Source organism: Anas acuta, chromosome 2 (genome assembly GCF_963932015.1).
Source record: "Anas acuta chromosome 2, bAnaAcu1.1, whole genome shotgun sequence".
NCBI lineage: Eukaryota > Metazoa > Chordata > Aves > Anseriformes > Anatidae > Anas > Anas acuta.
This window is the reverse complement of record NC_088980.1, coordinates 43,135,675-43,150,887: the sequence shown is the minus strand read 5'-3', so window position 1 is coordinate 43,150,887 and position 15,213 is coordinate 43,135,675. Positions and strand designations below refer to the sequence as shown.

At 44.8% G+C, this 15,213-nt stretch overlaps 1 protein-coding gene and 1 long non-coding RNA gene across 2 annotated transcripts in view; both read right to left on the bottom strand.

Moving 5' to 3' along the window:
- The window catches only part of STT3B (STT3 oligosaccharyltransferase complex catalytic subunit B), a 48,085-nt gene extending 33,109 nt beyond the window's left edge, over nt 1-14,976 (bottom strand). The window contains exon 1 of the mRNA XM_068674456.1: nt 14,604-14,976. Coding sequence (XP_068530557.1) covers nt 14,604-14,911 — 308 coding nt within the window. The 5' untranslated portion in view covers nt 14,912-14,976. The remainder of the gene's footprint in view (nt 1-14,603) is intronic.
- On the bottom strand, nt 150-5,494 carry LOC137852584 (uncharacterized). The gene is made up of 2 exons (XR_011093945.1): nt 4,401-5,494; nt 150-2,547 (listed from the first exon to the last, which is right to left on the bottom strand). It is a non-coding gene; the product is annotated as an uncharacterized lncRNA (long non-coding RNA).
- Nucleotides 14,977-15,213: the final 237 nt, after the last annotated feature.

The following is a 15,213-nucleotide window of genomic DNA, read 5'->3' as shown; positions in this document are numbered from 1 at the left end:
ACTGAAATGAAGAAACACACACACAGTGTTCCATATCAAGTTTTAAAACACCTGCTTGCCTCCATATTATACTAGGAGCACATCATGATGGAAATCTTATTGTGAAGTCTTTAGCTACAAATTGGAAATTATCACAAGTTTTGCATATGTTTTTAAAAAATGGAAGTACAGTGTCATACGAATCACATAATAAATTCAATTCACTACAGCAGTGTTATTTCTCATCTCAAAAACACTTATTTGTGTTCAGTTTATAATCCTAGAAGAGTATGTATGTCCTTTTAAGCCAGTTTCAAGGTCAGAAGCTTGCACCATCAATACCTATAGGGCAACACTCTTATGATAGGTGAGGAGCCTTGCCTACTGCCAAAACCAAGGTGTTGCAGACATCGCATTGAGCATGAAGGAACTGAGATGTACACATGCAAGAATCAGTGGGATGGTGGCTGGTCTTCAGTTCACCTGTGCCGAGGCTGACAAAATTCTGCAAAATGGAAGAGCAACCAAGGCAGCTTTATTTCAGAGGCAACTCATGTTCCTTTCTTTGCAACTCAGAGCTGATGTCAGCTGAATGGTTTTATTAGGTCTTAAATCTAATACAAACATAAGATACACTACATGAATTGCCCCCAGTTAGAACATTTATATATAATCAAGTATTTATGTGATTACAAATCTTTTCTTCTGGTATTTCTTTTTTGCACTCCTACCAGAGTTTTGTTATCACTTTGCATGCTCAGCTGGAGTTTCTGCACCTCGCTGGAAAACAAACACCCAGAAGTCATGAACACATTAACTCTAGCCAGTCTGTCACTGGAGACATGGTACATGCTCACACAGCTCTTACTGAAGTTGATTGAAAATGCTAATTATTAAGTCAAGCCTGCCAGAAAGTAAAAATAACAGCTTTGACTGAAGTAGAGTTTAAAATTGTCCTAATTCTGGCTGTGTTAGGGGGGTTAAATATGGGAAATATGGACTTTTTGGGATTTTTTTAGTTGTTTTATCTTTAAAGATAGGGATATGTAATTTCTCCTTGTATTCTGAGATAAGCCCCAACTAATATCAAGTATTTGGTGAAAGCTCTCAAGAGTGTCCTACATTTAGAGACCCAAATGATCTTTACAGCTTCTGTTGCAAGCAGGGCCGTCTGAAAAGAGAAATACACGTCCTGCAAACTGTCTCCCACAAGTCTCACATTTGATCTACTGATGTAATAAAATGGCAAGATGAAGACAAGTTCCGCAGTGGTATGACCACCTAACTTCAGAAAAGATGGACATTCGGAGTTGGAGGAAGATGTATTTTTTCTTTTCCTCTTCCTGGAATTGCGCTGAGCAACTGAACTCTCCCTGTTTGTAACACCAGTAGAATAGTCTCTGATGGGGAAGAACAGCAAACAGCCTAGGCAGAAACAAAGCTGGATGGCACAACCCAAAGGGTAGCTGATATTTTTCAGGTGCAACATTCAACCACGCTTAACATAAACCCTGAAAAACACCAGAATGTGTACAGAATAACCATTAAAAATAGCCATTCGCAATATCAGAACATCCCTAATGCGTTTAAGAAAGATTACAGCATTCCTGCTGCCACTTCTTGGCATGGTATTTTGACCGCCTGCAATAACATGTCACGCTTAGCGGACGCTAACATCAGGAATTGCATGCTGCCAGTAGCTTAATGATATGAAATGCTACAGCGAGCATACACTCTTAACTTCTTTAGAGAGCCCAGGGCATCTTCAATATTTTTGCTAAATAGCTGCAAGCTTTCTAAAGCATTCCATGACCACTCCTTATACTTTTCACACAATCTAGTACATCTGAAGCCACGGCATGCTTCCCATCATCACTGTAGTAGGCGTATATCTGCCTACGGTTTCAGACACTTCCTCTGATGCCTAAAAAGCTTTTTCATGACCTTTTTTCTGTCTTGTGTTTGAACTATTCCATGTCTCAAGGCAGATTATGAAGCAGAGAGTTAGTTTTATCAATAGTAAAAGTCATACTTTGCTAGTGAAGTCTGCCTTTCATAACATTTTAGACCGAACAAGAAAGTGATGATTCCATTTTTATTTCAACAGTCAAAATTCCCAAAAGGTTACAATGATGATTTAAGCAGAATCATTCAGCATTATTGCAGGGCAAATTTGAATGCTCATTTTCTTCTCTACTGGACAAGTAGAGAAGAAACTACTGGACATCACTGCAGATACTACACTGTGTCTGGCATCAATACTGATGGCGATGCTGTTTCTGTATCTTTTGATAGCATCAGCTTCTTCAGAGGCATCACTTCTCTGCCCAGTACAATACTAGTTACCACAAACTGGAAAGGCACTGGTGCTATGTCTGATTTTTTTCTGAGTGGTGTCATGCTGCCCTGTGTTTCATTAGCCTTGTATCAAGCAACTCCGAAGGCTGTGCGTCAAATTCAAGAACATGTTTCTTCCAGATGAAGCAGACTCATGCTGTACTTGTTGTTAATGTGATGAAGGCTGCTTGACTTCAGGAGCTTCCAAATTAAGGGCTGGTACATGAGGAACTGGGTGGCAGAATGGAAATCAAAACAGAATTAACTGAATAATAACATTTTGAGAAGTAAAGAATTTTTTCCTTGAGGAATGTGACACTAGAAATCACTGGGCTGAGCAGGAGTGCTTCCAAGGAAGCAACTGGGAACAGAGGATGGCTCCCAGAGCAGGCTTCATGGTTTTCAACTCCAGAACAAACAGGTACTTTGACACCTAAACAGTGATAGTAGACTCTTTTTGAGCTGAACTAAAACCGCTATCCTGTAGCGAGATCTAATAGCTACTCAGAAAAGAATACTAATTTGTTAGAGTTTGAAATGTAGAGTAAAATAGAGGACATGTCTTATTCACTGTGGGTACTTTAAGTACCTTTTAACAGTTTTGAAGTATCCATTACAGTCCTCATCTGTATTAAAGATGTAATAAAGTCACCTAGACACAACAACGCGGCAGCAACTACGGAGGTACTAGCTGCACCAAACTGTGGTGGGACCAATTTCAAAATCACTTCCCATTAAGTGAAGTTAGTGAAAACAGAAAGTGAAAGGTAGCGACGGCCGGTCTGGACCCAAGGTGACCTGGCAGACCCTTCCTAGGCTGCAAAATACAAAAAGCAAATGGGGCTCTTAGAAAGGCTGTGCCTCCAAGGTTACTTGGACTGCCTTGTAGCAATACAAAGAGCAGGTCCAGCCAGAGTCAGGCTTTAGATATCAAATCGCTTGGTACAGCTTATGCCAGTACACTTTTTTTTTTTGTCAGCTCACAAAACGAAATAATCTAAAGTGTTGTGATTGCATGTCAGCAGCTTAGCTCAGTTTGCAAGTTAACATAAGGTAGTGTTTCATCCAATATTTTATTCCTTCAATATTTGCTCTTTAGTACATCTCTAATACACTCACTATTCTTCCTTCTGCAGCTCTCAGTTATCTGAGCTCTCTGACTGCTTCTTTCGGTGTCTTTTCTGGTTGTAGATTCTGCTTAGCTCAAGAAGCTGGACCTTTCAGAGTGCACCTGCTCAGCTCCATCTGGTGCGATACCGACTCACTCTTTACTACAATGATGCTGCAATAATAAAAATTAATGTTTCAGAGTGGATAATACAAAACATCATCAGAGCAGAACCAGACGGTCCACATGACTTGTTCAATTTCTGTCCAGTGACTGAGGTCAGGGTAAGAGACCTGATTTTGTTTAGCTCTATGCATGTCTGCTCAAATGCTGCTTAACACTTCAGTGACCTGATGCTAGCAGACATAAATATTGCATTCTCTATATCATAGACAGATAAAGCTGTCTGCAGGACAAACCCAGGATTTGGAGAAAGCTAGAAATAAATTTAATTGTGCCCTAACTGAACAAAGCTGAAAAGAAAAAGGCATGAATAACCCAAACTGCAAACGAGCAAGGAAGGAAAAGTAGATGATGAGACACAATTCTGGGATGCCTTGTACTGGATTACACACACACACACACATTTAACTGTGGCAGTTATCCTTCAACTGAGCTTTGCTAGTTAAAAGGAGTGCAGAAGTGCTCCTAATCTGCTTTAGTGCCTAAATCAGGTAACTAGCTTGAATCACAGCTGAAAATCATACCACTCTAAAGATTATTTAAATTTTCACCTGATTTTTCTCTGAAGCAGCTTAGGAGCACTCCATCTATTAACACAGGCCAGCAGAAGGGACAGCAGCCTCTAGCTGAGGGCAGAGGCAGTTCCAGCTGTTTGTGCAGTGACTGACTACAAATTCTCACACTGAAGGAAATCAGTGTGGGAACAGGAGGTCACCAATACGATAAGAAAAGGCCAGGAAAACAATGGGAAGCGGTCTTCATCCTTCCCTGCAATACACAGACAGGAATTTACCTTTCAAACTGTAGTTTGCATTCTTGGTCCACTTTCAGTGCCTGATTTATTGTCAGAAATAAGTACGGCAAGCAGAAATTAAAGCTGTTCCTCCTTACGTTTACTTTGTATCTTTCATACAAGTCTACATCAAAGGAAAAACACAAGGTTTCACTGAATTTAATTCAACATGTTAAGAGTTGCACCTAATGGTTACCACTGTTTCTGTAAAACTATGCACGAGAATCACAAAAGTATAATAACAAAACGTGATTTGCTTTTTATTAGGTATCCTCACAGAAACACTACAGATAAGTGCACTGCAGTGACAACAGCGCTCAGCAGTTAGGAGTATTTATAAGTAATATTACATTCCTGCCACGTACAACGTGAAATTAAAGTTACATGTTTGCTTTCTCATTACATGATGGATTTCTAGTATTGCTCGGTCTTACTATATTATAGCTATCAACTTACTTCACTGTGCTCCTCTGTCATTTTAGATATCTAGTAAAATCCAATTTGTATTTAAAAGTAACCTAAATGCTGCTTTTTAAAACAAAAAACGGGGGTGGAGCAATAGTTTTAAATGAGATAAGCTCACTCTCACACAGATATTCTTTGAAGCTGTGATGCCTCTCTGTCACAAGTGCTGTTACAGAAATAGTCCCAGACTACACCCACCCTTCTGTGTCCATGAGCACATCCTTTCCAAAACACATCACCCCCTTGACCAGCTGGCTACATCGGTGTGTTAGTTGGTAGTTAGATCCCTTCTGGCTCGCATTAATGAACAGTAAAAGGGATGAGTTTAGTTTTGAATGCAATTTTATTAAATGACAAGTCCCAACTTCAGGTGCGATGCTTCTCCCTTCTCCCCCAGGGCCACATAAAATGGGGGTAAGGTAAAACAAACACCTGGCTGCACAACAGGAACAGAGTAAGGGGGATATTAAAGCAAGGGGATCAGTCGCAGTTCAGGCAGGGAAGAAAAGGTGTATGACAGGGGATATGTGAGAGTTGTTGGAAAGGACCTAGCAGAAGCTCTCAAGGGATAGTTCTGAGGTCACATAATCCTAAATCTTCTCTCTTCGTTCTCCAGGGATGAATTAAACTGGCTTGTTCAGGACCTTCCACGCTTCAGTCCCCACCAGACAGGATGCCCTCTCAACTCTCTCCCCACAAATGCGCCTTTAAATTAGAAGGCTAGAGTTAGCCTTGCTGATTCAGAAGAGGGATTTAGACCCAGATGTCCAACGTGCCATATAACCATTTAAGTAACGATAATCTTATTTCTGAAAGAACATTTGAACAGCTACAGCACAGTCAAAGAGCTTTAGCAGGAACTACTGAAGTGTTCACCCCCTGAATAATTAAAACAGCTCGCTGGTGGATACTCATGGATACTTGAGACCAAATCAAGGTACAAAATAAGCTGATGGAGCAGCCCACTGCCACTGGAAAAGGGGAGCTCCCCTTTTTTGCATCCAGCCACGTACCCTGAAACCTGCACTTATCAGACTTCTGGGAGTGCTTCAATTTAATAACACGTTAGAAAACTTTTTCAGAAGATGTCCAACAGATGATGGGAACGTTGGGAGCCTGACTTGATTAGATGCAAATAGGGCCAATTTGTTCCAGTAAAGACACGCCTAACAGCACCTTGCCATACTGTAGGGATCCAGAGTCAGCCCAGAAGATGCTGCGCTGCCTTCCCATCAGTGGAATTAGCTCCCTGGAAGTTCTTGAAGGAATCTTTGGAATCAGCGTGCACAGGCTCCCCAGGACACAAATGGTGTCCACAGGTACTCCAGCACAGATACCGAGATAGAGGACAAAATTGCTTAACACCCTGGGTAAAAGCACCACTGGACTAACATTTAAGGCTGTTCTGTGGCTTTCTGTTCCTGCAGATAACCCTGGAAGAAGACAGCAGAGAGCACTGTAAGGAGCACACTACCACAGTGTAAAGACAGGATGCGCATAGGTGAGACTGTGCTGAAGTTACTACAGCGTGACAGGAACATAAAGAAAACGAACCCTGAAATTGACTTACTACAGCAAAAGCTAGAAAATACAATACAGCGATGCAAGAGTTACAAGCATGAGGTAACCTGAAACAAAACACATCACCAGAGCTTTTCCAAGCAAAAATCAGGCTTTACTTTGGGAGGATGGGAGAGCGTTGGTAAAGAAGCAGCGCATTACAAAATTAAAGCAGTGCCAGTTCCGTGGCTCCTGAAGACAGCAGAAAAAAAATTTACATTTGTCATTACCAGCAGTAAAATGACACTGACCTGAGATATCACAAATTAAATATTTGCAACAGTCTTAATTTAGTCTCTTCAGTGTCAAAATCCATTTTCTAAATGGCAAATGAAATATTAACATTGTTACAGAGTAAAATAAATTGTGAGAGATATAAAACAGCTTTTCAAATATTACTTCAGACGTCTGACGTCGGAGAAATCATCGTAGTCACCAGAATCAGATAAACCAGCCACAGCACAGCAGCATTGCACAACTTTTTGGGAAACTCGAACGCTGCATTGGCTTTAATGATTCCTGTTCTTCAGTAAAGCAAGCCAAAGAGATGCCCATTTGCTTCCACTGTTAACATCAATATAATGCCAAAGCTCCAATTTGGTTTCGCTGACCTTCTAAATTGCAACTTTAAGGCATTTTATCTAGTGCCAAAGAAAGAATTACAGGCATTTTAAAGGCCTTTAATAGCCGAATGATAAACTTTAAGTATTTCAGCCCTGAAGATGAAACTGTCTTTTCCAAGATACGCATCTGAAACAATATTTACAAATTCTAAGTTATTCAACTGAACTTCCTAATGCTGCTTGGGATAAATTTAGAATAGGAAGGAAGCACGTTCAAGATACAGACTAAAATAAGAGCTGGAGCAGAAGACATAAAGAAAGGTATTTAGGACAAGTAGGCTTGTTTTGTTCTGCGTCAAGAAAATGCATTCTGCTTTTCGCAGGCAAGTATTCTTGCCAAAAATGTGGTCCTCCTGATCACCTGCATCATCAAACAGGTGCTTTGCACACCCTAGATTTCCTTCAAACACCCCTCTCTACAGGGAAGACAGGACTAAAAAGCAAGCAAGCAACCAAAACAAAAAACCCAACACGCTCTTCAAAGCTAAACAAGAAGTAGGCTACAATGTACAGAAAAACAGAAATAAGCAGACTGAAAAAAAGAAAGCAAAGAACTCGCAAAAACGTAGGCTGCCCAGATGTGTGTTACAACAGTTATAAATGACATAAGGACACGCTGTTTTGCCTTCCCTCAAAATCCATTTCCCACTCAAACAGGGTAGGCAATGCCCACGAATAAGAGAGGCACACAGTGAGCCATCATTTCTAAGTAAGTGTAAATACTACTATATAAAACCACAATTCCATTAAGAGCACCACCAAAAATCTACAAACAAACTCCCATGCTCAACTGTAGTGTTGTTTCCCAAGGTTTTTGTTTGTTTTACATGAGGAAACTTTTGCAAAGGTGTATTGCAATTCTATCTCCATGGATTATCAGCTCAACACAACTCTGACATGCCCTTTAACTAACAAAGTAATTTAAGCTGTGCAAATAAACTGCTGTAGAAAGCAGCACGATGAATGTTGTAACACCCAGAAATAATTCTCATTACAGTCCACATATCGCAGTAATTTATCTCAGACGGGCTCTTTAACACATGACACTGGACATGAGTCCCCCACAGCGTACAGATATTTTAAATGCCATTTCCTGTTCTTAGCAGCTCTCATGCACAAGCACCCAGTTTATTCCTTGTTTAAAATAGCCCATTTCTCTTTCTAAAGCACGGCGATATTGCCTCACTTAATAGCAAGAACTTGGAAGTGTAGGAAGACTTTAATTCTCCATATGCCAAAGGAGCTTTCACCTGGGGAAAGCAGCACAAGTCAAGACATCCAAACAAAATAGATCAGCTTCTGTGTCCGTGACCTTAAATTCATTCCTTGGGCTGCTTCAGCTTCTGTAAGGTGTGGTGTAACACCAGGGTCCATTTCATGGTACCTCTCAAGCCCAGACCGACCAGCTGCTGACATGAAGGATACCCCAGCTGGATTGCCACCAGCAGCTCAGGTGAAGATCAGAAGCTCAGCTACAGGGCCAGAACCAAAGCCAATCTGCTGGACATACCACAAAACTTACTGCAGTTGGAAAGCACAGGAAGACCACGGCAACAGTCCTCCTGCTGCTTCCTTGTCCTAAGTTCACTTTGCTCCCCGAGCAAGCGATAAGTCCAATGGCTAGAACAAGTTTTGCTAAAGGAGTTTACAGTAATAAAAAAAATCTGCACATGCCCTGCTCCAGAGCGCTCCGCGGGCTCCACAAGCAGCAGCAGCTTTATCAACTCCGCTAAGTAGAAAGAAGCCCTCGGGACTGGCTCCAAATGTCACTACAAATGTACCTCACAGGGCTTGCATGAACAGAATTTTCAAAAATTAAGGAGGAAACTTTCTGCAGCACAGGCACAGCCAGACAGTAAATGGGAAAGAATCAGACTTAATCACGAGAGAGCCCTATGGAATAGCACAAACACCCCCTAAATCCAGACTCCCCCCAGCCCATTTTTAAGCTATCAGTACCTATAGGATTTTCAATTTGCCTGCAAGCTTTACTGCCTAAAACTCCCCCCGTTCCCACCCCAAATCCAACACGAGACAGATTTAAAACATGAGAATTGGGATTACAGGTTGCCATAATCAGAGCCTATTAGGGAGAATTGTGATAGGAAACAAAAGGTAACCTTTATAAACCACCCTGACCCTATGTAATGGCATCCCATTTCTGTTTAAAAAACAGCACACATTAAGCTGCTTGCAAAATGGGGTATCTGCCAAGAAAAGCCCATTCAAGGATTTTCATCGTAGCGTTCCCTCAGTAACACCTGACTAGCTAGAGCATTCCTTGAAGACTGTTTTTAAAAAAAAATAAAAATCAAGGCATTAAAAGCTAAACTTGTCGGTTCAGTTCACCCCAGCCTACAGAAACCATTCCGATGTATTTTCCTTTTCAGGTTTTGTTCCTCTCTCCACAAATCAATAAATGGGTCAGCATTTTGCAAGCACTGTTTCCCCTCCTGTGTTTTCCAGAAGGTGGCTGTCAGGACAGTCCCCGTGCACAACCATATCCCACACAGGTTTTATGAGCACTGCCCCTCCTACCCTCTTCCCCATCACTGCAACCACGTGAGGTTTGCACCCCAATTGAAGGTTGGGCTAGTGAGGAAAGAAACAACACCAATTAACAGTAAAAGGGGTAGAAAACAACTGTAGTGCTGGAACTGTTTTGATTCTCACATGATTGATAGCGACTTGCTGAGGCTACAAGGGAAACTGCTTTTTGGCTGCATTGGTCTTACCCTGATCAAATTCGAGGTCTCCCCTCTCACAACGTCTCTGCTACACCTGCAGCTTTGCCCTATGTTCTTTTGCCAGGCTGCCCTCCTTCCATGAAATTTCTAATATTTACCACTTTCTGCAATTTCCTAAGCAGCAAAAAAGTCCGGTGCAATCAATTTTCCTTCTTCTTGACTTCACACCGTATCAACTTGCCAGAAAAGCTCACTCAGCTTCAAAACCACACTCTCCGAGTACCTAAGCATGGGAAGGATGCTCACATCCCTGGACATACAGGACTTCCAAGCTTACAATCTAGAAAGCATCACAAGTCAAAGACGTGCCTGTGCCAAGAGAATTTTCAAATATATTCCTATAAAGTGGAAATAAATAGAATATTTCTCATTTCACAGAATCAAAAAGCTTGTGAACGAAGAAGCTCTAGTATGTTTTCAACGCAAATCTCCTGATATTTGCCAACATCTCAAAATCAATCCAAAGTGATTACATTCAAACCAGATGGAAACAAATGTTTTCCCAAGGTCTGGGAGTTGTCAAAGATCATCAACAAAAGAAGGTGGTCGGGAAGAGAATGTTTGAGTGGGAAATGTTTCCTAAACAGATCCGCTTTCACGCGCCCACCTTCAGCAAGGTTATGCGAGGGGCTGAGAGCCTCCAGGAAGACAGAGTTGGAGGTGATACTGCCTGCCAGCACCAAGGAGCAACACAGTTACTGTGCAACCTGCTGTTTGCTCAGCAAGAAGAGTGACTAGCAGGTAAGCAGTGGCCAGATGAACTATCCAGGTGGGCCACATCCACCTATAGGCTGCAGATTGAGCGCTGTTAATTGAGATCCATTTACAAGCACCGTATCATCCTCCTGCCTTGATTTCTTTCCCCTTATGAACACATCAGCTTAAGGTACTCACTTGCTGCTACTTACCCTTCATCACTCCAGTTGCTCCACACTCTTAACATGCTGTTTTTACATGTATGCACATTTCTAGCCTATCACTCAATCTGATTTCATCCTATAAAACCAGCTGCTGTTTACTTTCTCTCCTAACACTCACATTCTTCTTCAGAAATAAACTCAAGTGCAACATAAAAATTGATCGTGGGCAGGTTCAGAGAGCTGCAATGTTACAGTATTTTGACAATGTACCTCATTGAATCAACTCACCGAGTGCTTGAGAGCAAGCACAAAGGAAAAAGCAGGACTGCACAGTGGGTGACAGGAGAACTCCTACTCCAAGAGACAACCATCAGATCCTCTAACTACAACACAAACCTACAGCCTTACTCTCTCCCAATGAAATCAATACATTTGCACAACCTCCACTGTTCGATCAATTCCAAACACTCCTCACGTTCGCTTGAGTCACACTCTGGATTTTAATGAAGCTTTCATATCTTCTTTAAAGGCGTTAATTTAAGTTGCCATTAAAGAAAAAAAAAGTTCCTAACAGCCCAAGAATCCATCTAGCAAACAGGACTTGAGCCAAGCAAAACCTTTTTGGCTGTGCTCAAGGTAAAATCCTCATCTCCCTCACCCTGCCCACCCCTGAAGCGTTAGCGATCACACCGGCCTTCGCTTTAAGTCTGCCAGTTCATGGCCAGCCCCCAGAGTCCACTAACGGCAGACGACGGTATCAGTGACAAGAAAGATTGCTATCTTATCTCCACACCACACTTCCCACTAGCACAACGTTACCTTGGTGAGGTACGACGAAGAACAGCCATCCTGATGACAGCTAAGAAGCAGGCAGTCCGAACGGATCGATGGTGCCAGGCTGGATGAGGCAAAGATGCGCACGAGGTCGCTGTGATGCTGTCTGGCACCAGAACTGGCAGGACCGTGGGCCATGACACTCCTGTTAGCAGCAGGCAGGAAAACTGAGCTGCCACCACCAGGCTGGGGCTGCGTACCGCATGTGGAAACGGGTACGGATGGGGCCTCACGCACAGCCACAAGAGTTTCTGCACCCCAGCAGAAGCCAGCTCTTTCGCTCCTAAGGTAAGCACAGTTTTTGAGATGTGCTGTTTAGTAAGCTGCTCAAATTCTCTGGGAAAGACAGAAGTTGGACTTGATGTCATGGGATATGATAAATGATTCAGATGCACTTCTTACACGTGACAACGGTAAGCACTGCGCACGCCAAGAGAATGAGTGCCACTGTTTTGATAGCGCTCACTGCAGACTGCACCAAAGGTCGGAGCCGCTTCAGTCAGCGGCGATGCCAGCGTGTGATGGGAGGCGAGTGCCTTGGCGGATGTGCCCACCTCACCTGTACACCAAAACACACTGCACAGGCTGTTATGTGCAGGTATGATACAAGCAGCCACACAGACAGCACAGCAGCACGCTGAGCTGTGCTTTTAGACACAAACCAGCACGTAAGAAGCTCAGCTATTCTGTAATTTTGGGTGCGTTGGCTGGGCAGCCGTGCTGCCACTTCAGGAGCATCCGAAAGAAGGAAAGGCGCAGCGGGACAGCTGAGATCAGCACGCTGCTGTACTTCCCCTGGAACAACTTTCACTCTGCACTTGCAGGTGCATAGCACAGAAATCCAGCTCTTGGTTCACCCAGCAGGTGAACGAAACTTCAGGGATGAACCCTGCCCATCCCGATATACCACGCAACAACTTGCCAATTTTCAGGTTCTTGGCCTGATAACAAAACCCCGAAGTTAAATGCTGAATGCTTTGTCAATGGCCAAGCGCAGCTTAAAGTCAGTGCTGCCTGCCTCCATGCATCAGCCCCCTGACCTAGGAGCTGCCAAAACTCACGCACGTCTTTCAAAGTCTCTGAACCGCCTCAACCGTGGGAAGTAAACAAAACGTGGGAAATAAAGCGGCCGTACTATATGAAAAAGGTATTCAGCGTGAAAGAAAGCAGCAATCCTAGCAATGACAAACGGGTCGCAAGTTTATAAGGCAGTATGCTGACAAGTTTATAAGGCAGCCTGGTGACAACAAAATACCAGCTTGTTTTTTCCTCGCACAGGCACTGTATTGTAATGGAGATCAAAAGCAAAAGCTGCCCTCTCTCTACTGCACTGGACTGTTTGGACTACATTTTAGGTCATTTCTGGAAGAAATCCCAACAGGAGAAATTCTCAGTAACTAATTTTACAAAACAAAATCCCCCATTCCTCTTCAATAAAAAACTTACCCTACCATCAGAAATGCAATTCCAAAGGGATGCTAGAAAAAACAGAGCAATTGATTTAATTAACCTGCTGGTAACCCAAAGCAAATCTCCCTCTCTTTCCACCCCACATGTCCTATGTTTCTTATGCCCACATCAGAAAACGGAATTGCTCAGTAAATGATAAAACATTCAACGCCTTAGAGGCCACAGTATTTTTCCATTCAAAAGATTAACAGTTTTGCTTAATGCTCCTCATTTTATCAAATATACCTCAGCTTTCTCTCCTCACAAAACAAATACTAGATAATAGATGGCCTATGCCCTATACAGGCTTCACAGAAAAAGCTAAAGTAACAGAGAAAAATGTGGAATTGTTTCACCAGCAAAGCCTGTGGCTGCTGTCCTAAAGAAAAGAGAAAGCAGTTTACCTGCACGAGCTGCTAAAGAAGTAGTTAAAAAATAAAATAGGGCACTGCTTCTAATCTCTTTCCGTAAGCTCCTTTCCCACATCAGATTCAGATTTGCAAGACCCTTATAACTGTGAAAAAATGCTCATTTCTAGCCACTCAGCGGTATTTAGGCACATCACTGTTTTTTCCTTCTTTCCACCAATACTGCTGCTGCAATAGAGAACACTTTTTTTTTTTTTTGCCTTAGTTTCTACCATTTTAGGTTCTCTTTCCTACTAATTAACTTAAGTGCATTTGCCTCCACCATTTCTGGCATGCAGCAACATGACACTGGCATGGTTCTTGACATTTCAACGGCTTCCCCCAGACCTGCATTAAAAACAATGACTTTTGTCAACTTCATCTACCCTCTCCTTAGCAGAGCTCCATGCAGCAGCAGCATCGGCAGCGACGCCTTCTGCGTGCGCGCTGAGGAAGATGACTCTGCATCGACTTACACGTTATTAAAACCAGGAGGGCTATCTTTACAGCCGCGAGCAGGACTCTGAACTTAACCCTCGCTGCGTGCTTTCGGTGTCCTTCAGCGCTTTAAGAGCGAAAGCTACCGAATGCTGCACGAGCTCCATTCATCTGGAAACGAGCCTTGAGTATAAAACTCGGATGAAGAAGTTGTACGAAGCTGTAATCTGTAAAACAGAAGTTTCTTCCATGGAAAGGGAAAGGGTTTTTTTTGCTTCAGTTTGGATCTGGAGAACTTGAGAACTGCTCCAGGGGCTGCGAGGCTGGGGTTGCATCCTGGCTGCGGATGCGTTCAGCCAACGCTCCCCGTTGGTAACTTCATTACTTGGAGTTCGCCTTCCTTCCCTGCACACTCGCCTAAAAACCACGCCAATCGCCAGTTCGGCGATGTGCTGATTTCTCCCTCACACCGCCGAGTGCGACGCTTCAAAAACAAAGCGCTGCCTTGTTCGCCGCCCCCCGCTCTGCCAGCGGGCTCACACGCCAGAGGGGTGCTCCCGAAACCCTCCACAGCTTCACGCTGAGGGCGAACTTTGGGGGTAAACCCCAGAAATTTGGTCAGAAAAACGAGCGGGGAAGGCAGCGGGCGCCCCCCCCCCCCACACACACTCCCTCAGAGCCGCCCCTCACGGCCCCGGCCCCTGAGGCGCCCCCGGGGCCGCGGCGGGTCCCTCACGGCCCCATCCCGGGGGAAGGGGGGGGGATAAAGGGGACACTGAGGGGGGCAGGGGGCGCCCGCCCCGTCCCGCCCGCGGCTCACCAGGGGTCGAACTCGTGGATGATGCTCTCGAAGCGGATGACGGCGAAGAGCCGGGAGCTGAAGCCGGCCAGCCAGGCCAGGAAGAGGACGGTGAAGGAGAGCAGCGACTGCCAGCCCGCCGGCTGCGACAGGCCCCCCGACAGCCCCCCCCCTCCTCCTGTTCCACCACCTCCTCCTCCTCCTCCTCCTCCTCCTGCGGCCGCCGCGGGGGGCGGGGAGCCGCCGGGCCCCCGGCCGTGGAGCGGCGGCGGCAGGGAGTTGGCGGCGGGCTTGTGCCTGCCGCTGTCGGCGGCCGAGTGCTCCGCCATGTTGCGCCCGCCGCTCCCTCGCAGCCTCCCCGCCCGGCGCGTGTGCGGGGGGGAGGAGGAGGAGAAAGGAAAGGAGGAGGCGGATGGGAGGGGAAGGGAAGGGAAAGGGCGGGCGGAGGGAGGGGCGCTCGCAGCCCCCGGGCGAGGGATGGGGGAAATGGAGGCGGGGAAAGGCGGAGCCCCCCCTGCTCCGCTCCGCCCCCGCCCGCCGCCCGCCGCCGTTTGACATTGCCGCCCTCCGCGCGGGGCGGGGCGATGCGAGGGGGCGGGGCTACGCGCAAGGGGCGGGGCCACCGCGGGCC